General features: G+C 34.6%; 1 protein-coding gene across 3 annotated transcripts in view; it reads right to left on the reverse strand.

Moving 5' to 3' along the window:
• LOC136036917 (tetratricopeptide repeat protein 14 homolog) overlaps positions 1–25,353 on the reverse strand; it is a 116,042-nt gene that overhangs the window by 31,718 nt on the left and 58,971 nt on the right. For all 3 annotated transcript variants that reach the window (XM_065719295.1, XM_065719297.1, XM_065719296.1), the window contains 5 exons: positions 23,806–24,021; positions 19,428–19,484; positions 14,778–14,955; positions 8,210–8,474; positions 962–1,082 (listed from right to left, as the gene is read on the reverse strand). In XM_065719295.1, coding sequence (XP_065575367.1) covers positions 962–1,082; positions 8,210–8,474; positions 14,778–14,955; positions 19,428–19,484; positions 23,806–24,021 — 837 coding nt within the window. The remainder of the gene's footprint in view (positions 1–961; positions 1,083–8,209; positions 8,475–14,777; positions 14,956–19,427; positions 19,485–23,805; positions 24,022–25,353) is intronic.

A 25,353-nucleotide genomic window follows, 5' to 3' on the forward strand; every position in this document is an offset into this window, starting at 1 on the left:
ATTCGCTTCAACTCAGTTCGTTCGATCAAGTAAATCCAATCCAGTTTAGAGTTACTTATATAATATGCTGGTAAAATCACTTAAATAATATCCCGATAATATAACTTAGATAATATCCTGGTAAAATCACTTGAGTAATATCCTGATAATATAGCTTGGATAATATCCTGAATAACGGATTTCGGATAACATTACTTCTAATTAACCGAAAATCGAGTTTAGAGTCACTTAGATAATATCCTGAAAATTATCGATTGGGATGCTGAGAAGAATCCTCGGGGAGAAAAAATGTCTGAATAACTTTAAACTTCATTGTTTCTCTATTTCAAAATACCAAATTCAAAATTTGACTTTTGGACGATACGAGAAGATGCAAGATGGACAGCTAAATGTAAGCAGTTGCACGTAGTGGGAATAGATATCAATTAATTTGGGTTGTTTCGTGGCATAAGAAAGACCTTTCCCATACTCGAAACGACACTGAACCTTTCGAGTATTCAACCTGCTAAAATATATAAGGTGAAAGCAAGTTCACACACACTGTGAAACATGATGGGGGACAAGGGAGCGTTCATTTTTAAGCAAAAAATGAGGGGCAGGTGAGGGGAAGCTGCTCCTCTGATTTTGGGACATACCTTTTTGATATTTTTCACTGAAAAAAAAAAAAAAAAAAACCTCGACAAAATACCTTTCCTGTTGATTTTGGAAATAAGTTTTGCCTTGCCCCTACCCCCCTTATTTACGTAAAATAACGATGGTAAAATAGACAGCTAGAATCTTTTTTTTAATAAAAAACAGTCCAATTCTGTATCTTTCTCGAGACCAAGAGGCAAGACAGGTAAAGCGTTTACACAGTCTTTCAGACCTTATCATTAAATAATAAATATTTAAACTACCCAAAAATGAATTTTAAAATCACTAATCTACTCTTAGATGCGTACAGGAAGACCAAATAACTTACTCAATTTTCTCGAGGAATAGTCGTACTTGTTCGTCATAGGCATTGCTGGCTAATTTAGTCTCTTGAGAAGGAGGCTGAAGCATCATTTGGGCGGGTAACCCAACCGGCACAGGGTGTGGCACTGAAAAAAAAACAACTTAAAAAGCAACTCAAGCACCGATTAGCTTCTCGTAAAAATAGAAGACTTGCATCAATTATAACCATTGCTCTTTTAATGTATGAGAACGAAACATCTTAGTTCAAAAAACCATATCCAAGAATGTTCAAGAGATGAAAGCTCCTCCCCCCCCTGAGACCAGTTTGAGAAGCTACTTACAACCTAAAGGTCTTAAAATGTAGTTTTATAGAACATCGAGCCCCATCTCCTCACCTCTTAACCCTACAAATTTGATCTGAGTCCCAGCCTGTCCCTTAATGGTCTAAAAATTGTAGTTTTGTATAACATTGAGCCCCATCTCCCCGCCTCTTACCCCTACAAAATTTTGATCCGAGGCCCAGCCTATCTCTTTTGATGTCTGAGAACAAAACTCCTGAGTTCAGAAGACCATATCCGATGATGTTCAATGAATGACAACACCCCGATGAGATTATTCCAGAGAAGCCACTCAAAATATAATGGTCTAAAATTGCACTTCCTTCCAATATTGAGCCCCCCTCCTCACCTTTTACCCCTACAAATGACACATTCTGTGCATATGTCTTAGCGGTAAAAAAAAAGTATAAACACTCTAGCGATCCCGTTGCATCTCATCGGCGTTGCCCCATAAAGATATTGCGCTAATTATAATGTCTTCAAAAGATTAATATACAAATTTAAACTTAATTTAAAAGCAGTAATTAATTTAATACGTAATTTAAAAGCAGTAAACACGTGCTGTTTATTTGTTTCTATTTATTTCAATCAGTCTTTGCCGAAACAAATTTTTTCGTTGTCGATTCCTAATTTCGGTGATTAGGAAAATTAGAGAAGTAATGTACATAATACAAGAGTATATCCAATGAATACACTACTGCTACTAAAACTACTAACATCTCACTGCAGCACAAAGTCCCCTGAGGCCAACAAAGTTGAACATGCTCCTTCCCCGCCCCAAATGGGTGGACAGAGATGGGATTATTACTTTCGAAAACCTTTTGCAAAAACCTAGGAGGATATAACTCAATAAATAACATGTAAGAAAAACATGATTAAATAATGAAGAAAAAAATTTCCTTTCTTATAAATAATTTTTAAATAGCTGGTCTAGGTAGATAAAGCCTTTTGAAAGCAAACTATTACTTAGCCTGAGGCTAACACAACTATGCACGTTCCTCCTTCGGTGAAAATCTGATTTTGGTCTTACCCTAGATGGTTAGCTGAAAAAGACCACCCTTTACAATATTATCCACGTAACATGTCCTACCTATCTCAACTTTTCTGTCATTACTGCCCTACAAAGTGGGATAAAACTAAATTTTTCGGATAACTTACTGTTTGACAGGGGCGTACCTCCAGTATTTTTATTGGCGGGCGGGGGGGGGGGGGGGTTCCACGTCCAGAGAGTCAAGGAGCATAGCCTATAAAACAATTTACTTTCTCCAAATTAATGTCATTTACTTGTTTAATGAACAAAAATTCTGAAATTTAAAAAAATCCTGATTCTAATGAAAAAATTTAAAAATTCTGAAATTAACGAAAAAAAATTCTGATGGGAGCCCTGAGTGAAGTAAGCTTACTTAGTGTTGAATAAACAATGCTAATGTCACCTTAAAATTCTCAAAGATACCAAGGATAATATACCTTTTGGACTCTTTGTTAGACAAAAGTCTAGATTTTAATAGGGAAAGCTTAAGGATAATGTGAAGTAAAACCTATATATGCATAATACCTTATTTTAATAAAAACGAATGTGACTTCCTTATTTTCGTCACCTCGAAAGAAAAATCATTGTGAAAGGTTTATCGTGAGTAACTTTAAGACCTAAAAACGAAAAAATCAATAAACAAGAGCTAAGAGCTTATATGGTACTTGTGACGAGGCAAGAGGAGCTACGAGCCAAGAGCTCATATGGTATGAGCTCTAACAAAATTCTAAGAATCAATAGATTGATTTAAAAGGAAAATCCGAGGCTTAATGCCGGTCAGGATTTAAAATAAGAGCTCTGATTCACGATGTCCTTCTAAATATCAAAATTCATTAAGATCCGATCACCCACTCGTAAGTTATAAATACCAAATTTTTTTCTAATTTTTCCTCTCCCTACCCCCCCCCCCACAGATGGTCAAATATGGGAAAATACTTTATAAAGTCAATTTGTGCAGCTGCCTGACACGCCTACCAATTTTCATCGTCCTAGCACGTCCAGAAACACCAAACTCGTCAAATCACGGAACCACTCCCCCCAACTCCCCCAAAGAGAGCGAATCCAGTACGGTTACGTCAATCACGTATCAAGGACATTTGCTTATCCTATCCACCAAGCTTCATCCCGATTCCTCCACTCCAAGTGTTTTCCAAGATTTCCCCCTCCAACTCCCCCCAATGTCAAAAGATCTGGTCGGGATTCGAAATAAGAGCTCTGATACATAAATTCCTTCTATATATCAAATTTCATTAAGATCCGATCACCTATTCGTAAGATAAAAATACCACAATTTTCACGTTTCCAAGAATTCCGGTTTCCCCCTCGAACTCCCCCCAATGTCGCAGGATTTGGTCGGAATTTAAAATAAGAGCTTTAAAGCACAAGATCCTTCTAAATATCAAATTTCATTAAGATCTGGTCACCCTTTCGTAAGTTACAAATACCTCAATTTTCAAAATTACCCCCAAACCCCAACAAAGAGAGCAGATCCGGTCCGGTTATTTCAGTCACGTATCTTAGACAGGTTTTCATTCTTCTCATCCACTTTCATCCTGATCTCTCCGCTTTAAGTATTTTCTATGATTTCTGGTCCCCCCCCAACTGCCCCCCCCCCAATGCCGCTGGATCCAGTTGAGAATTAAAATAAGAGATCTGAGTTACAAGGTCCTTCTAAATATGAAGCTTCATGAAGATCCGATCACTCCTTCGTAAGTTAAAAATAGTCATTTTTTCTGATTTTTCATAATTAACCCCCCCCCCAATAGAGCGGATCAGTTCCAATTATGTAAATCACGTATCTAGGACTTGTGCTTATTTTTCCCACCAAGTTTCATCCCGATCCCTCCAATCTAAGTGTTTTCCAAGATTTTAGGTTTCCCCCTGCCAAGTCCCCCCCAATGTCACCAGATCCGGTCGGGATTTAAAATAAGAGCTCTGAGACACGATATCCTTCTAAATATCAAATTTCATTGAGATCCGATCACCCGTTCTTAAGTTAAAAATACCCCTTTTTTAATTTTTTCCGAATTAACCGTCTTCCCAGTCCCACCCCCAGATGGTCAAATCGGGGAAACGACAATTTCTAATTTCATCTGGTCTGGTCCCTGATACGCCTGTCAAATTTCATCGTCCCCCCCCAACTACCCAAAAGAGAGCGGATCCGTTCCAGTTATGTCAATCATGTATCTAGGACTTGTGCTTACTTTTCCCGCCAAGTTTCATCCCGATCCCTCCACTCTAAGCGTTTTCCAAGATTTCAGGTTTCCCCCTCCTAACTCCCCCCAATGTCACCAGATCCGGTCGGGATTTGAAGTAACATCTCGGAGACACGATATCCTTCCAAACATCAAATTTCATTAAGATCTGATCAACCGTTACTGTTGAAGTATTTTTAACAAGTTAAAAATACTTCAATTTTTCTATTTTTTCCGAATTAACGGGCCCCCCATTCCCCCTCCCAGATGGTGAAATCGCGAAAACGACTATTTCTAATTTAATCTGGTCCGGTCCCTGATACGCCTGCCAAATTTCGTCGTCCTAGCTTACCTGGAAGTGCCTAAAGTAGCAAAACCGGGACCGACAGACCGACAGAATTTGCGATTGCTATATGTCACTTGGTTAATACCAAGTGCCATAAAAACAAATTTTTTTTTACGAAACTAAAGAGGGAGGATCAAACTCGGGACGAACAAAATTATTTCTTCATATATTTCGTATATTCATATATTCATCATATATTTGGAATATTGGTTCAAATGAACTGACTCGGACAATTTCCTTAAACTTATGGAATTCTAAAAAAAACTAGGGCTTTAATGAAAACACAAAAACTGAGGCAACAAAATAGGATTAAGAGCATAAAAGTCCTTAAGTAGCCTGCAGAAAATAAAGGTCTCTCTCAATAGTCTTTCACCAGCCATGAAATCAGCAAATTTTAGTTCTCTAATTCTCCACTTTAAATTCTCTCAAAACCACAAGCAAGATTAGTTTTCAGCAAAGCGGTAATTTATCTAATCAAGTTCAGAGGAAAGAAATAAAATAATTCGCCTCGTTTATTACAACACAGTTATAACAACGAAAAAGACGAAATGAGACATCCATACAACCATGAATTTTTTTCTCAAAGTATTTTTGCCTTAATATACTTAGCTTTAGTAGTTTTAAAAATATTAACAGCAGTAATAGTAGTAGCAGTTGTAGAAATAGCGCCAGTAGTTGTAGTGGCGGTAGTAGTATGCGGACATCGACTTTTGGTTAGTTGAACATCCTCCTCATCTTGCCCTGGAAATTTCATCTTAATGCTCTTTGCCGTTCCTAAAATATTGCTGACACGAGCTTTCGACAACTGGTATGCACACAGTAATTTTAACCACTTCCACTTAACAACTTCAATCTCAGTATATCTTGAAAGTTTCACTATAATATCGATAAACTTTGAAGCAGCTGCAATTAATGTAGTAATCCACACAGTAATTTTAACCTAGTTCAACTTCACCCTCAGTATATCCTGAAAGTTTTACCTTAATATCCATAGACTTAGAAGCAGCTGCAATTAAAGTAGTAATTGCAGTAACAGTAGTAGTAGTAGTAGTAGTAGAAGTTGTAGTAATAGTAGTAGTAGTAGTAGTTGTAGTAGCAGTGTGCACATATTGTGCATGCAGTGTGCCTGTTGGTCATTTAATCTTACCTCTCATCATTCCCTGAAAGTTCCAACTTAATACCCCAAATGATTCCCGAGATACGTTTTTAATATTTAAAATATACATAATAATTCTTAGAAAAGGTTTTTTTTCTGACTTAGATACAGAGACACAAAGAAGTCAATATGAGTATTTTTTTTAAATAGATTATTGAATATGTATTTTTACTTCATCCCTCTCTTAAACTTTCACTAAAAAGCTCTACAATTTTGTTAAACAATTCGTGGTAATGTGTAAGGCGCGACCTGGCTCAATAGTAACCGAAACTTTTTTATATATCAATACTTTTTATATTTCTATATTTTTATTTTTCTGTATTGATTTTGATATCAATAGCTACATCAAAAGAATCGCATTTTAATGTTGATTTTAAATATATTAATTTCATCAAGTTCAGTCTTACCAATCAAAAGTTACAAGCCTGAGAAAATGTACCTTATTTTAGAAAATAGGAGAAAACACCCCCTAAAAGTCATAGAATGTTAACAAAAATTACACCATCAGATTCAGCATATCAGAGAATTCTGCTATAAAAGTTTCAAGCTCTACAAAAATGTGGAATTTTTTTTGCCAGAAAACTGATAACCGATGCGTGTTTATTTGTTTGTTTCTTTGTTGTTGTTTTTTTTTCAGGGGTGATCGTATCCACCCAATGGTCCTAGAATGTCGTGGGAGGGATCACTCTAACGGAAAATAACCGTTTATTAAATTAACCGGCATTTAACGGGGTTACGTGGGAGGATCTTTCCAATGAGGAATTTTTCATGAGGGAAGAGAATTTTAGTTCTCTGCGCCCTCCATAAAGGGGGCGCAGGATTTTTAACATTATTTTATAAAAAAATGAGAAAATAAATATTTTTTTTCAACTGGAAGCAATAAGCAGCATTGAAACTTAAAACGAACGTAAAATATTACGTATATAAGGGGGTTCGTCTCCTCCACAATACCATGCTCTTTACGCTAAAGTATTTTTAGTAATTTCAACTATTTATCCCATGGCTTTTGTGATTCAGGGGTAAGGATTTGGGACAAAATTCAAGCTTTAGTGTAAAGAGCGAGGTATTGACGAGAGGGCAAACCCCCTCATATATCTATACGTAATAAAAATTCAAAAATGTAGATCATTCTTAAAGTATTATGTATAAAGTATTGAGTATTTTTTTTTCTTAAAGTATCTGTCAAAGAAAAACACTTTGTCACGAATTAAATAGAAAAATCAATTTTTTTTCAACTGAAAGAAAGGAGCAACATCATAACTTAAAAGGAACAGAAATTATTACGTATATGAGGGAGGCTGTTGCCCCATCAATACCTCACTCTTTACGCTGACGTTTCTTTAGAACATTTAAAAAAGCTTATTATTCTAAGTAAACGGCCCTTGAGTTTCAGGAGTCATTCTTAAGGAATTTGGACAAAAAGTCAAACTTCGATATTCCAACAAAAAGTCAAACGCCTCGCTCTTTACGCTAAAGTTTGAATTTTGTCCCAATTCTTTAAGAAGGGCTCCTGAAACACAAGGGTCGTTTAACTTAGAACAATAAGAAGCTTTTTCAGACGAGCTAAAAAACTTTAGCGTGAAGAGCGAGGTGTTGAGGAGGGAGCAACAACCCTCATAAACGTAATAATTTCTGTTCGTTTTAAGCTTTATTGCTGCTCTTTACTTTCAGCTGAAAAGACTTGTTTTTATTTTAATTTAATAAGCATAACAGGCCGATTCTTTTGAAATATCTATTGATATCATAATCCTGTTTTTTAGAGTTTCGGTTACTATTGACCCACGTCACTCCTTACAGTTTATTACCACAAACTGTTTGAAAAACCAGCTTACCGTCCGTAGGTGTAGAATTTCGAAAAGCCAGCTAAAAAGAATATTAAAGTATACTGAAACAGAGACATTACACGTAAAAAAAAAAAAAAAATCTTGTGGCTCAAATATTTCTCATTCTTTTTATTGGCTTAGAATTTTCCGTAGAAACACAAGGGAACCAATCGGGTTTTAAAAGGCGTGGGTTCCTTTTTAAACTTCCTTTCTCGTTCCAAGAATAATTTGATCCGGTTACGAGCGCACACCTTGGACCTGAATCAATGAAACTTAAAAACTCTTTTTTTCTAGATAACTATTAGAAAGTAATTTCTCTATTTCTCTTCAATTAAAATCCCTAAATAATGATTAGCATACAAATAATTTTTCATGGAATAATTACCTTGAGTGGGAAAAACCGGTGGTGGTTGGGAAGTATTCCCTACATTGAAGAATGGATTGACCAAGGAACCCGGGAGGGCAGGAGGTTGAGTTTGAAAGTCACCGTGCATGTGTGGCAACCCTGCTCCAAATACACCGGGTTGAACAGTAGGGACTCCGTGGACAAAAGGAGGTGGCAGAGAAAAAGAAGGGGGAGGCACATTCAGGGGAGTCTCGGCAATAACTTCAGTCGATGGCAGCAAATTTGGGTTTCCCTTTTCCCGTACCTGAAATAGAAAACTGACATTTTACCTCAAATACTACTACTGATTGCCTGAACATAAAAAAGTACCGTCAACTGGATTCAAAAGGCCATTTCTACCTTGTTTGATCTGCCCCAATATTATAGCTTATTCATCAGTTTAACAACGATAATTTAGTTTTCCTATCTTGCCAAAGCACCAACTTATTGGTTCACAAACAATGAATCGTATTAACAATTGCTTTCAGTGCGACAAAATTAACACAAAATTTAAAAGAAAGGAAATCTAAGTTCGTATGATGCAAGATAAACAGATTTCAATGGGAAGATTAAAACAAAAATTGCTTCTAAAATTTACATGATGATCTTCGTAATTTGTAACTTCGATCATTTCAAAAACTAAATTTTTGAATTAAATTGATTTATCAGCTTCCATATTATAGCAATTGTACCAGCATTTTCAGCAAAGAGAATAACAGGAGCAACATCTTTTCTATATCTTTGTGACAATGTGAAAAACAAAGCAATTTATTAAAGCAACAAGGACAGTGAAAATAATAGCCGATAGTATAAACTGGGCGAGTGGAAACTTTAAATTATGAAAAAAAAAGTTGAACGTTTATACGCACAATTATCTTTCAGATCACTGACGGATAATTATCTGTCAGTATGCTAGTATATTTTATATGTCAAAAGATCACTGACGGATAATTATCTGTCAGTATGCTAGTATATTTTATATGTCAAAAGAACAACTACTGCTACTACTACAATAAACTCACTGCTCCACCAATCTGCTTGAGACCAACACAACTCCACGCACTCCTCTTACACCCCTATCTATTCAAAGCTTCACTCTTTACCCCCCTTCGATAAAGTCCATATTTCATTTAACTTCTCACTTCTGACCTCCTCTCACTCCCGTGAGGGAAGGACCTGCTTCTCGGTTGACCCCTAAAGGATGGACAAAAAGAAAATCTTTGACAATATGTCAAACTTTATCCGTGAAACGTGTCAGAATCATCTTAACGTTTCTCTTATCATAGCCCTAGAAAGGATTAATCAAAAGAGTATGCTGTTGACAAATCAACCTTCTATTTAGTCTGAATGATTTAATATTAATAAGCTATTTATAACCTACTTTTAAACAAAACACGCCGAGTAAATTACACTGAAAAAAAATCTGATACACAGACACATAAAGATTAAGGCACTAAGCATTGTGCATTGTGGCAACGTGGCACCATTATCTACATCAAATTCTTCCTTGGCGCGTAGAAAGAAATCATGACTTATTTCCTTTTAGAGGGGTTTTGTAAAGAGTTGGAAGGGTTGACGAAAAAACTTTTTCCAGGTTATTTCTAAAGGGAGCGAATGGGGGGAATAATTGGTTGGTGTGGGCATGGTTTATAGAGAAGATTTTCTATGCGTTAGTTATTTTTGTTTAGTTTAAAAAATAAAAAAAACATTAATTAATTAAAAAACTATTTCGTTTCATGGTTTTTGTTACCTACATTTTTTCTTTTTGTAATAATCATGGCTCACTAGGGCTTAGGAGTTAATTTAGACTGGGCTTAGATTAAGCCTGGGCACTGTTTCTGTTCTGTTTTCAAAGTACCTATTTCTGTTCTGTCCATTCAAAAAACAGAAACAAAACTAAAAGAGATAACCTGTTTTTTGTTTTCCTGTTCTGTTCTGTTAATGCAAAAAAAAAAAAAAAAAAAAAAAAAAAAAAAAAAAAAAAAAAAAAAAAAAAAAAAAACGAAACAGATGACCTGTTTTTTGTTTTCCTGTTCTGTTCTGTTTCTGTTCTGTTCATAAAAAATAAACCGAAACAAAACAGAAACAGATGAGCTGTTTTTGCTTTCCTGTTCTGCTCTGTTTCTGTTTTTATAATAGCTATTTTGTCCTGTCTGTTTTTATCTAACCTGTTTTTCTTCTCCCCGATTTTATTTTAGCGTACGAGAATGAGATATTCGTGAATTTGAGACTTAAAAAATAGTGTTTTAAATCGCAAAGAAGCGTGGTTTTCTTCTTTCATTAGTTTTCATAAATACAGTAGCACGAATTTATAAAAATTTCTCGAGGGGGGGTGCATATTCTTATATTTACGCCTTTGAAATAGTGGTAGATCCAGAGTTTCTGGAGGGGGGAAGGCTGGGATTTTCCTTTGGGAATGAACCACAGAAATAGGCCTACATAATCAAAAACCCACTCGTACTGTTAAAACAAAAGTTTGAAGTGTTAACAATATCAGACTTATATATCAACTTTAAATATATAACATTCACTAAGCTTAGTGTTACCCATAAAGGGCTACGAGCCTGAGAACATTTCCTGATTTTGAAAAAAAAGAGTAAAAAGTAAAAGTAAAAGAATGTTAATGAAGCAATCAGATTCAGCGTATCAGAGAACCCGTCTGCATAGGTTTTAAGCTACTATCTAAAAAAATGTGAATTTTTTTATAATTTTCCAGAAGAAAGCTCACAGATGTGTATTTGTTTGTTTTCTTTTTGCCTACTCAGTTTTGTATGTGGAGATGTCCAAGGGGAACTGTTGTGGGAGGAGGGGGGGGGGGAGATTTTCAGTGTGTTTGAATATCCGGGAAATAATTGCAAATGAAAGAGGAATCTCCGGGTTGATCGAGAAAAACGAACAGAACTTAAGTATTTTACAAATGAAAGTAAGCAAAGGAGACTTTTTCAGGCTGAATCTTCTGCAAGAAAACTTGCATAGGACGGGGGGGGATCTCATCGAGGATGGAATTATCCGGACGGGATTTTAGGAGGGGGTGTATTTTATGTGGGAAGAACTTTCAACTGAGGAATTTCCCGTGAGGGGAGGGAATTCTTTATGGAGGGTGAGTCAGATTGACCGGTATTATTCGAAAAATGATCAAAATTAAATGAAATAGCAGGTTTTCTTTTTTCAAACAAAAGTTAGGAGCAACATTAAAACTCAAAACGAAAGGAATTATTCTGTATATGATGGTGTTGTCCCCCTCTTCAGCATCTTGCTCTTTTTACGTTAAAGTTTGACGAAACTTTAAAAAAATACACTAAAGTTTGACGAATTTTTTAAAGAACAATTTCTGAAACACAAGGGCTATTTAATTGGATTAAAAATATTTTTTATTAGTGCTAAGAGCTTTAGCGTGAAGAACAGGGTAATAGGGGGCAACCCCTTCACGTACAGAATAATTTCTGTTCCTTTTGATTTTAATGTTGCTCCTTACTTTCAGTTGAAAAGAGTTGTTTTTTATTTATTTAATGTATATTAGAGGAAGTGTGTGGGTTGGAGAAGTATTTTCTGCTGCAAAGTGACCAAAATTTTCGAGATAGGTTATTAAAAGAGCAATTGTGCTTACATTCGTAAGTAATTGTGCTTACATCTCTTTGAAAATCTATTCAAGATAAGAGAATACTTAAAGAAAGGATTAAATAGCAAAGGGTCTGAGATTCTTTGAAACTCAGAATTTGAGACATTTTACTTATCAAACAGTTCGTGGTAACGAATTTTGATGCTAAAAGATACATCAAAAGAATCGGATTTTTTTTCCCCAGGGGTCATCGTATCGACCAATTGGTCCTAGAATGTCGCAAGAGGGCTCATTCTAACGGAAACGAAAATTTCTAGTGCCCTTTTTAAGCGACAAAAAAATTGGAGGGCACCTAGGCCCCCTCCCACGCTCATTTTTTTCCCAAAGTCAACGGATCAAAATTTTGAGAAAGCCATTTTGTTCCGCATAGTCAAAAACCATCATAACTATGTCTTTGGGGATGACTTACTCCCCCACAGTCCCTGAGGGAGGGGCTGCAAGTTACAAATTTTGACCAGTGTTTACATACAGTAATGGTTATTGGGAAGCGTACAGACGTTTTCAGTGGGATTTTTTTTGGTTTGGGGGTAGGGTTGAGAGGAGGGGGCTATACGGGAGGATCTTTCCTTGGAGGAATATGTCATGGGAGAAGAAAAATTCAATGAAAAGGGCGCGGGATTTTCTAGCATTACTATAAAAAAACCAATGAAAAATAAAACATGAAAAAGTTTTTTCAATTGAAAGTAAGGAGTAGCATTTAAACTTAAAACGAACATAGATTATTACGCATATGAGGGGTTCTAAAATACGTTAGCATAAAGAACGAGGTATTTAGGAGAAGATAAAGACCCGGCTCTTTATGCTAAAGTATTTTTAGTAATTTAAACAATTTATTCTCCGGACTTTCTGTTTCAGGGGTTATTTTTTAAGAATTGGGACAAAACTTAAGATTTAGTGTAAAGAGCGAGATATTAACGAGGGGACAAACCCCCTCATATACATAATAAAAATATAAGAATATAAAAGTTTGTTACGTAAGTTAATTCTTAAGTTATGTATATTTTTTACTCATAAAAGCGCTCGTTAAAAATTAAAAGTTTTAATTGCCTTTTTAACCAAAAAATTGGAGGGCAACAGGGCTCCTTCCCACCCCTTATTTCTCAAAATCGTCTGATCAAAAGTAAGAGAAAGCCATTTAGTCAAAAAAGAATTAATATGCAAATTTCATTTTAATAATTTATGTGTGGAGAGCCAAAATCAAACATGCATTAATTCAAAAACGTTCAGAAATTAAATAAAAAACTAGTTTTTTTAACTGAAAGTAAGGAGCGACATTAAAACTTAAAACGAACAGAAATTACTCCGTATATGAAATGGGTTGTCCCCTCCGCAACCCCTCGCTCTTTACGCTAAAGTTTGACTCTTTGTCACAGTTCTACTTTTTTAAACAATTAAAAACTTTAGCATAAAGAGCGAGGGATTGCGGAGGGGACAACCCATTTCATATACGGAGTAATTTCTGTTCGTTTTAGGTTTTAATGTCGCTCCTTACTTTCAGTTAAAAAACTAGTTTTTTTTTTATTTAATTTGCCAAAAGGATGAATTTAATCAATGGATGAATTCACTAGATGGCCTTTAACAGTATTTTCTGGCAAGATGTGCCGTCAAAACATGCGATACAGTTTTATCAAACCAGTTTTAGTCATATCAAACCAGTTTTTTTTTTAAATTGTCGCTCACATACATTTGCTAGAAAATAATTGATCTTAATAGGCTGTTGGATCTTAAAGCAGCAAAGCAACAAAAATTTTTAAATTGGTAGTAAGAACTTTTTCTCGTGTATTTTTCTTCTTTCAAACTTCTGTTTAAGATGGCTTCTTAACATCAGGACGGGAGAAGTGGCAAATCATGGTCTGGAGAAGGGAGACCGCTTCCTCTCAAAGCAAATATGAACTCTGTTTAAACACTAATGACTTTGAGCCGACTACGTGATTTAATGACGAAAAAAGTTTTATAATCGAAATGTCTCAAATAAATAGTATGCTTTTCCGGGAAACTCAGAGATGCTATATAAATATAAAGCGCATTTTTCGAAAAAAAACGGGAAAATAGAAGAAAATAACCATAAAGAAAAAAAAATGTTTGTTTGCATAGACAGTTTTTTCGCCCCTTTATTAGAAAAAATTGTTCTTTTTTGCTAGAATTTTTATGCTGCGTTTTCTCAAAAGCGTTACTTTCAGAGAAAAGTACTACCTGTGGCAAGTGGCAACCCTGATAGGAAGTTAATGAGAAACTAAAAGCTAATATTTTCTGATTGGAGACCCGTTTATTTTCTGGATGAAGAAAATCTTTCCGAACCGCAGAAAATCTTTTTGGAAATGCCAGATATCGTTCTAAAGCATCTTAGCTTACCTACTACAGTATGTCGAGTGAACCAGCATTTTTTTATCACCGCCGATTATTTAAATGCGAAAGTAGTATGCCTGGAAAATTATCCAAAACGCTAGAAACACGCATATTATATACGCTAGAAAGCTTTAAGGCTTGAAAAAATGATGCTATTATTATCTTTGTCATGAAAAACCTAAACTTATCACCTACGCTTTTCTTTCTTTAAAGTAAACCCCGCTCTTGTAAGCAAATTCGAAAACTCACTGAAAAGAATACGACTGAAATAGGGAATATAGTAAAACGAACATTACTACTTCTAGGTCGGTTAGAGTTTTTAAGAATAACCAGAGGTAACTGCCTTTATTCCGTCAAACATTCAAGGGGGAATTAGAATTGGTAAAGTAAAAAATAACGATCAATGAACAACAATATTAGCCATGATAGCAATGTTGATTGCTACGTTGGTTATAATTGTCATGAGGATGTTTTCTATTTCTACCAAAAAAACAGAACAGACCTTCTATTTTTGATTGATTAGTTCTGTTTCATTCAAGCCCTTTTTTTTTGTTTCTTCCGAAAAACAGAACAGTGCCCATCTTAATTTAGATCACATCATACCTTTAACCCCTCGGCTTGTTGTTCCACTGCTTGACTTACTGGAGGAGAACGTAAAATTTGTTCAGAAACAGCAGACACATTCTCAATGACACCTGAGCTCCTAGTCTCTTGATCAAATGATTCAAGCATCGCCATCTTCTTCGAAAATGGAGATAGGGAGCGCTCTTTTGGTTTGGGACTGAAAATCAGAGAAGAGTGGTTATAAAGTTTATTGCTGATAGACATCTTACATAGAACATATATATAGAGGAGCTAATATTTTTAGAAGACCCAGGCATTCAAATGAAATCTAGTTTATCATGAAGACGTTACCATAAATTGAAGAAACAATAGTTCAACATAAAAAAATTAATTTCAATAATCAACTATTCTAAATACTTGACAATAGTTAAGTAAAAAGTTGAATAGTTAAAGAAGTATAATATTAATAGTTAAATACTTCGAATATTTCATATTAAAAAGTTACATAGTAATTAAATATTTATCATTTATAAGAAAAAAGAAAAAGAAAGAACTAATTATTTTATTGACACTGCATAGTACAGTACGTAATTTAGTACCTTACCGGATTATAAAATTGATTTTTCAACTTGATTTTCTTCCACACTAGAAAAGTACAACTATTTTCAGTTTGCGATGTTAATTTATGGGTACTGAAAAAAAAAAAAAAACCTTTCGTGAAGTTTAAAAAGGTGTCCAAAGCAAGAGTACGACAGAGGTAGGTACCTGTGCTAATACAATTGTATATGCTCGTATATACTATTACTCGTCCGCTTACTATTACTCGTAGATCTCAATTCTCTATTCGGCATCTAGGACCCCATGCATGGAATTGTTTACCTGCGACTTTGAGAAACTTGGATAGCTTTCTTGAATTTCGGCGGGAATTAAAGCTATTTTGCCTTAATATTTACGGTTTTGATAGTTGAGTGGACCTCAAGTGGAGCCAAGATGTTGGTTTTGATTTTGGCGATACTGGTTAAGTGGTTTTAGTTTCTTTTTGTTTTGTCTCTTTTGAAGTGTAAATCCGTTTCGATTGAAATGCAGGGTAATTGATTTTTTCTTCTTCTTCTTTCTTTCTTTTTTCTTTTCCTTTTCTTTTCTTTTTATTTTTTCTTCTTTTTCGTATTGTTTTATATGTATGTGTATTGGGGTTGTAAGCCCAAACAAGCTTTGCTTCGGGCCATTTGCTTGTTTTGTTGTGTTATTTATATTAATAAACCCATCTTTCTCTCTCTTTATATATCTGCAAACTTCTTTAAATTTGGGCCTAAAAAATGTAGTAAATGAACTGTGACCCAAGAGCGAAAAATTTAAATTAACTCCAAACCCCTATGACCAACAGGTGACAGTTAAGGTGTTGGTTGATAATCCCATGATAGTTGGTGACAGTTACTCAAGCTTTACTCGAAGTTAAAATAGATTATGGCCAATTATTGTACACTTTAAGTTTCCCAGAATTACTTTTGGATTTACTACTGTTCACAAAGGCATTGCATCAAACCTGTCCAAATTAGAAATTATCAGTTCCATCGGATGTAAATGTGCAACAGGCAATAACAAAAAAACTCCCATTTGTCAATTTGAAAAAGTACCAAGATGTTTGAGAAAATCAGTCATTTAATTTAAATCAAGCCACTCAGAGCCAAATCAAAAGAACCAGAAACAATATTTTAATTGAGATTGTTATAAATTGTTATATATGATAATTTGAGATTGTTTAAAGCTTAAAGTGAAGGATCCTGTAGTCTGTATAAAGAAAAAATATAAAACATTTGAAGATAAGGCGAAAATTAACCTTTTAGACCATAATTTATTTCCGTTTTTTAGTAACAGTTCTGGCTCTTGATGATTTATAGGCTAAACTATATAGCAAGTTTTTTTTTGTTTTTTTTTTTTTTGTTTTTTTGTGTGTGTTTGATCAATATTTGATAGGTTTTGATTGTAAGTGTTATCATTTGTCTTTTCTTTATATTATATTGTAGCGTACTCCTCATTTTTGAGGGAAATAAAAAAAAATAAATAAATAAATAAAAATTTAGAGCCAATATTACACTATCCCTATGCTGTTGACATTTTCTTTTCGAAATTTAGGTTAGTTTTACCAACATAATAATAGCCACAGTCACTTTGATGCACATCATAAGATCTTAAACAGAGGGAAGGGGTTATACTTCTCCCCCCCCCCTAAAAAACTGACAAAAACATATTTGGCCGGGATGAACCCTGGCAGCAAAAAAGGCTCGGTAGGGGCCTTCTTGCCCTTGGGCAAGTTTTGCCTCTTAAACAAGGGAACTCTTGACTCATTATTTCAAAAAATCATTCAAATATTATCATAGAAAAGATTGGGAGCACAAATGATAATAGTGAGGACAAGGAGTATCAGAGGATTATAACAGAAGAACGACAATAGTAGTAATAAAAATATCTTTATTCAGTCTCAGATTACCTGGTTGAATTTAGGGGATTTTAGTATTTTATTAGTGAATTATCAGCTTGTTAGTAAATTAGTAATTATTAATAAATTGCTAAACAAAAAACGACAGTTTCGATTTTTTCTTTGTTTTTCTCTCTTTTGTTATTCCCCATTTTTTAGCACAAAGAGTGAGTTAAAAATTAAATAGCAATAACAATAAAGACAGCTTGGGTCCATATTTCTTTAAATTACTGCGTTATTAGATTCTGCAAGTTGTGAGTTCTTTTTCTTCTCTTTTCCCTTCATTTTATGTTTTTTCTCTTTTGTTTTAGTGTCATTTAGTTTTATGTGTTACTCTGTAACTGGTTCCCTTGTTATTTCTATTTGCATTGATTCTTATATATATTTTTTTGTGTGTTACTCCACGTATTATACCTTTGTATAGTGTGGGTCAAAAATAAATAGTAATAATTACAGAAAAAAAATGTGTCTCACGCCTTATTTTAGTATCTCTGTTATTTATTAATATTTCATAAGTTAAAAAGGCTAATGACAGTTCCCTCATTGTATCCCGATAAATAAAGTAATTTCTTGGACCAGCCTGACTGCTGGGCATAATTAAAAGGATGATTTTAGACTTATTTGCAGGTACAAATTTTCAGAGCAGTTTACGAAACAAGCCTAATGAAGATAGGGCAAAGTCCCACTTTACCCAGGACATATTACTTAATTTTTTTTTCTACTGTATGTTAGTGTTTATACTTCCTCATCCTCATTTCATACGTATTGTTTGATTTAGGGTATTATTTATGGTTCTTTTATTGGTCTATTATTGTGTCATATGGCCCATAACAAGCAAAGCTTCTTGGACCGAATAACTTTTTTTACGTTTGTAATAGTGTTTTTAGTATTAATAAAATGATTGAAATGACTGAATTGAAGAATTGATACCTAAAAATCCATAGCTACAGATAAGCTTAAATCATTTCTTCCATCTCAGCCCAGATTAAAGATAATTTCCGTGTGTAATATAAAAATATTCCGTGTATAAGGGGGCTGCCCCTTTCTCTAGCCTCTTTACGCTAAAATTTGACATTCTGTTGCATTTATCAAAGAAAGGCAGCTCAAACACAAAGTTCTTCGAATTTGAATTTTTGAACATTTTTCCACAGCTTTAAGACTTTTTAGCGTAAAGAATGAGGGTTAAGGAAGGGGAAGCCACCCTCATATACGGAACCTCACTTTCAGTTGAAAAAACGTGTTTCTTTCATTTAACACATACAAAAGAAATTGTTTTTTTTTAGCGATTCTAAATACCAAAAATTCATTACGTTTGGAAGATCAGTAGTTACAGCGAAATTGGAGTTACAGTTGCAATTATATCCCCGTAGCAATATTCTTTTTTTACAGTTATTCTGTCAATATAGATAAAACAAAGGGGGAAAACTTCAACTTCCTTACATAGCCCTGGACCATATCCAGACATTATGGGGGGGGGGGGGGAGGGAGGGCTAGGGCACAGTTAAACTGGAAACAACTATGAAAATCGGATTAGAGAGTTTATCTGAAATGAAACACTTTTCTTTTTACAGTGCTAGTTCAAAATAGTTCACAATACACTAGACAGTTACCGCGACCTTTAGCATATTTTTTTTACGTATAAGAGGGGACATTTCAGTAGTAGTGGAAAGAAGGGTCACAACATCCCTACGGTATACTAGCAATTTTACCACATGTGCATGGTGGTATAGGTAAATTTTCGAGCACCCAGAGGTAATTTATTGCACTATAAAACGTTATTTCTACACTAAATGCATATAAAAACTGATTACTATTGCCTACCAGTTCAGCATGTTTAACCTACGACTGAAACTAGCATGACAACAAGCTTTTAAACACTATTCATGTACAACAAAGGGCGAAATTGAATAAAAAGACTAAAAATAGACTCAAAACAAAGAATTAAAATTAAAAAAGGCATAATATAAAACTAAAAAAAAAACTCAAAATAAACAAAGACTAAAAACTTTAAAAAATAAAAAATGATTGAAACTAAATAATAAAAAGTCACAAAAAGACTCAAAATAAAACTAAAAAAGAACTCAGAATAAATAAAAAGTAAAACTATAAAAAAGAATAAAATGTCTCTTATCCAATTCGGTAAAGCATTCATCGGCCCCAAAATACAACCACATTTCAAAGTATCATGAGTGAAAAGAATTACGGGTACTCACGAAATTTCCCTAATTATTTCTACGTCAGGAGACCAAGTACGGTTCAAGTCAGCGTCTCTGTAAAAAAAAATATAAAAATTCCAACTTAAAAGCAAATATTAAAATTTTTTCTAAGCACTATATTAAAATAAAAAATGGCATCAAGACTATCATATCCAAAATACCTCTAGCTGAAACAAACATGCAGCCAGGAATTTATTTAGTAAATCCCGAGTTTTTTCTTGTTTAATATTTTTTTTTTTTTTGGGGGGGGGGGGTGAAATATTTAAAAGAACATAAAAACCATACAAATTCTATGAAAACTAAGAATGAATGAGAGGCCTCCAGGTTGAGATGTCCTTAACTTGAGGTGTCCTCACTTTATTAGCATGTAGTGTGTGATAATTGTGTATTTCATCACCAGAAGAAAATAAATTTAGGAAACACTAAGGAAAAATTATACTAAACTTTTAAAAAAAAACGATCAAACTTAACGGACAGACTTAACAGCTTAACGGACTTAACGGCTGTTGAAATACCCGAGATCCCCTTATCGGAGGAGGTTGCATTAGGACCCCAAAAACCATTATATTGCAATGCAGTGCAGCATAAGCCCGTTCTCACGAAACATAATAATTTCAGGACCAATTGAAATTCTCCAAAGTTTCAGTGACCATTATAATGCCTGCATCTTTACTAGATCTTGTATGCATTTCATGCAGCTTTTCTGCTACTTCGAAAATATCGAGAGCAAAAAGGGTAGCTTGACTTTTGCAACCGTACTGGGCAAAAAAACAATCAAACTCGAACTCCTTCTTGTTGAAAGTGCTCAAGAACAACCTGATTGTGACCATCCACCTGAGCTCTAAATGGAAAAACTTACAAAAACTAAAAACTACCTTAAACGAAGGATATCATATGAGACAAAAGTCTCTGTTCGGCTGGTGTCAAAACTGAAATTACATGTGGAATTGGGCCTGGGTTATCCCAGAAAGCTTTTGAAGGAAATTGAGTTTGTCGGTTATTCAGAAATGTACATCTGTGACACAATGTGTGACATAATGATACGAATGTGTCATCTGTGACACACCTCTAGACCGCTCTTAGATGATAAACTATCAGGGAAATAAGTTTTTGTAATTGCCATATAATGATTCCAACTTAACGGAAATCTTATTAGGGTTTAATTCCTGTTCGTTGTTAATGCCGGGCTTCAATCTAAATATGACAAGAGCTTTATACCCTTATACCATATAATGCCAAAATCATTATACCATATAACGATTCATTATCTGATTAGGGTAGGATTTCTTTGTACAAATTTCACACGAACTTTCAATAAATGTAAAACTTGTTCGATTAAACTGATCCAAAGGGCTGAGCACTGGCTGATTGCTCAGCCCTAACTGTGAGTGAAGTAAAGCATCTAATTCACGACGGCAAGTCTGCAGCCACTCTCAGCCAATCAGCCAAGTCTCAGCCAATCGTCAGCAGCCTCAGCCATTCGAGGTTATGAATGCCGATTTGCATCTAATTACCGACAGCAAGTCCGTTTTTCTACAGGCTCCCTCAAAGGTATTTTTTTTTTTTTGCTTGCTTGTTTTTTTTTTTTGTATTTATCTTTCGTCTTTGTTTTTTAAAGACTCAGTTTCCAGTGTTTTTCGAAGCTGGTATCGTTCTCTTGCCTTTTGCCATCTACGCTCTTTTTATAAAGTAGATCGTGGCATTTTTTTTCTTCGGAACAAAACACACTAAAAGATATTACTGTAACTAATAGCTTATCAGCTAAAATCAATTAATGCTTATATTAGAAACAAACCACAAAAAAAAAAAAAATTATTAGAACCAAAAAGATCAAATGCCAAGAGACAAGAAGCGCCAACACATGGTTTCTTATAATTTATAGTGTTGTAAGACAAAAAAAGGACAGAATTGAATAAACGGAAAAAAAAACTTACTATTCAAGTACTTCATTGAAAAAGGAATTTTCTATAATATTAAACTAAAGTTTTCCTCATTAAACTTTCTCTTATTTAAAGTTTTCCATTCATCATTTTTTAGAACAGAATGGCAAAACAAACTAAAAAAAATAATACTAAAAGAATAAAAATAAAAAGTAAAGCGAAAAATATTAGGGTAAAGCAAAATTCTAGCGAACTCACTTCAACCTCAATTGGCCAAGCATAGTCAGTCAATTCCATAATAAAAGCAAAAATGTCGATTATTAACCACTAACATCAAAACGTAAATGGTGGAGTAAAATATAAAAAAAAGGAAAAACAAAAATTAACAAGAAACAAACCACAAACAAATATTAGAACCAACAAAATCAAAAGCGAAGAGAAAACAAGCATCGATACACCGTTTCTTACAGTCTACAGTGTTGTAAAATAAAGTAACGTAATTGAATAAACGGATTAAAAAATCTTAATGTTCAAGAATTTCATTGTTTTTTTTTCTAGAATATCTCTTATTACAGCCTTCTGTTTATTATTTTTGTAGAACAGAAAGGTAAGTCTAAAAAAAAATTTCACAAAAAATGTGATTTTTTTATTAGAGCAAACGAGATCAAATATCAAGAGGCGACAGGCACCGATACACCGTTTCTAACAATTACACCATTTCCGTACACTGTTTCTTACAGCCGTTGACCAATCAGTTTCTTCAAGTCGTGTTGATTAATCATCTTCTCAATAAAAATTTGAAGAGCGAAATTTTTTCTCTACCTTTTTCGATCCTGATACCGAAGAAGATAAATCAAAAATCTATAGAACAGAAACCCTAAATGTGCCCGAGGATAGCAGGATGACTTACTTATCCAACAAGATTTCTCCGAGATAACCTATTCGGTAAGAGTTTCACGAGACATGAATGTCGGATAAGTCATAACTGCCATCATCACAAAATGCAGGGTTTGTTAGAATAAGTAACGTCATTTGTAAATAAATATTCAATCCTTTCAAAATATAAAAATACATAAAATTATATTAGATTATTGTTTTTAGAGTAATTAATGTTATTATTTTTTCATTCTGTTATCGTTGTTCTGGCATTGTTGCCAATTTTTCAGTTTTCGTGTTGTTTTTATTTGGATTTTTTGTTTTACTCCAAAATTCGAATTCATCCTTTCTAGTAAAGATGAGACCGTACTTGTCAAAGGAGGAAGGATGTACCAAACACAATTTTTTATTCTTCTCTCACTCTATATCAGATTATTTAGACATTTTGATTCCAATTATTTCAATTTTTTAGTATTCGACTTGGGTTACGATTTTTTTTTTTAAACTTATGGTAGTGGTTCATTACAAAGTATTATGTAGTGGTTCATAGCGTCTCAGTAAACACATTGGCGGATATATATTTTTAGTTATCTTTTACATCCGGGGAAGTTAATTATTAAGCAGTGAGTCGGACTAGTGATATTCGAACGCGCTAATATGTAACCATATCCTCTACAGAGTTGTTTATTTTAGTATTGATTTATTTTAAAAAGGGTGCGATATCATTTTATAATCTTAAATAGGTTCAAGATAGGTTATATATTATCAATAGGCTATTTATTAAGCAGTTTTCCTTTTTTCGTCTTGTTTGATACTTGGTCTTTACTAGAAGAATTGGTTTTTGAAATACCTTTTCAAATTTACGAGGGCAGTTGAAAAGTCAACAGGCCTTATCTTTAATTGGTAAGTACTTTTCCCTAACCATAACTGGAAAGCAATTCAAGGCTGATTCATAGATAACACTCAGGATAAGGTGTCCAATTGACTTAAAATAAATTCGGCTTCACTGTCTCACCAGAAAAGGCACACGCCTAGAAAGGGGTGGGGGGAGTAAAAAAAACCTCATCCACAAAAGAATACTTACACATCGTTTTCTAAGAAAATTGCTGTATAAATGTCCTCAGATATTTGCCACACCAGTTCAAAAAACTACTATGGTCAATTTTGTATTTTTTTTTTTAATGAAGCAAAAGTACAAAAAAGCCATGTTTTCAAACACCAAAATACTTTTTGTGTTCAGAATCTAGCGGGTGGGCAAATAGGTCTTTGGACACCATTACTGGTTTCTGACAACCTCATTGATGGTTTGCAACTATTCAATGAATAAGAGTAAAAATGTTCAATAAGGGATGGTTTTACGAAACATGTCAAATATGCAAATTATGCAACACATCAATTTTGCCATCCCAAACAATAGCTAAAATCGGAGCAAATTAGTGAAAAAACTTTGACGTGATCCGAATCACAAAAAAGCTAAATTTAAGACAGTTCTTACTGGCAGGCAGCCATGGACCACACAAATGAGGCACAACAAAATGGGCTACACATTATAGGGTGACCAACCTTTACAAGCATGACATAGCCTATAGCAGAAATATACTTTAGAAAAAGGAGCTCACATGGCTTCTACGTTTTCTGGTTGATATACTCTATCATGAATGACTTGAAAGGGGTCTGTAGGACTAAGAGGTTGAACTTCAAAGTGACTGTTTTGCCACTTTAGGTAGGCCACCAGAGCTGTCATTGCTTCTCTGGCTTCGGAGTGACGAGGCATAATAGCAAGACAATGTTGATAGGACAGTAAGGCTTCGTCGTTTTCCTTATCGTCTTCATGCCTGCAAAGAATAAAGTTTTGAAATCCTTTTTTTTACTCTACGACTACTGCTACTATTAAAGGCTCACCGCAGCACGAGGCCACCTAAGATCAATATAACTACGCACGCTCCACCCCAATCTACTCAAAGCCTGTCACTCTGAACCTTCCCAGAAAGGTCCCATTTCCCTTAAATCCTTCTTTAAGATATCCTCCCACCTCAACCGCGGACGACCTGCTCTCCGTTTAGCCCTAGACGGTTGGCTGAAAAGGATAATCTTCAGCAATATGTCACCCTTCATCTACAGAACGTGCCCTAGCCATCTCAACTTTTCTCTCATTATAGTCCTAAGAGGCAGGATTGAACCACACTTTTTGTACAGCCTACTGTTTGAAATATAGTAAGTCAGTCGGGTACAAGTCGTGCCCAAAACAGCACATAGACAGTTTCACTGGAAAACATATACCACATCTGCCTCTGTTTTTCAGGGCACCCATGCTTCCAAACCATATTTTATCACTTCATCACTGTAGCTTCCAATATTCTAGTCTTAGTTCGCAGTCTTATCTTCCAATTCTTCTAAACTTATTCTTGATTCGATGTACCTAGACAACTATTCATCATGATATTTAACTAGCAATGGCAATTACATGATGGCCAAGATTTTGCTATCATCAGTCATTTATAATCAGATTCGGAACAAGCCTACTAAGACGAATACAGCTGCACATTCTCCTCCTCCAAGCCAATCAATTCAAAGCTCCACTCTTCACCCCCTCCCCCAAAGAAAAGTTATATTTTCTTTGGTCGCTGCCCACTCCATTCTCGGATTATAGCCCTTGAAAGTCGGATAGGACCATATTTTCACATGCCTTGTTGTTCAATATACAATCTTAATATTTAAACTTATACTAAAACTCGCATGCTATAATAGGCGGAATATAGTAGAAAATAGCTTTTCGGAGGCCAGGTGTAAACGTTCTTACGCAGATACAGATGACGTTGACGTCGACTCCCCTCTTGTTCTTCAGCCTAGGGGACGTTGTATGGCAAGTCGATTCTCCCTTCTTATTAAATAGTAGGAGGTAATCTTCTTTCCAGAAAGTGTAATTCAAATGTTGTTTAATCTTCCAATTCTTGTCAGAAACTGTATGACAAGAGTAACTCTCATACAATTTTCTTCTTCACTATCAAATTCTCCTAATAACATATATAGGCTCGGCTGCACTTTCTTCTCTCTGAAAAATTCGGTTATTTTACGTCTCTCTTGTTCACTTTCACGGCACATTATCATCAATTGCTCAATAGTTTATGATGCACCACACTTAGGACATTATCACTCTGTCCAAAAAT

Source organism: Artemia franciscana, chromosome 16 (assembly GCF_032884065.1).
Source record: "Artemia franciscana chromosome 16, ASM3288406v1, whole genome shotgun sequence".
Classification (NCBI taxonomy): domain Eukaryota; kingdom Metazoa; phylum Arthropoda; class Branchiopoda; order Anostraca; family Artemiidae; genus Artemia; species Artemia franciscana.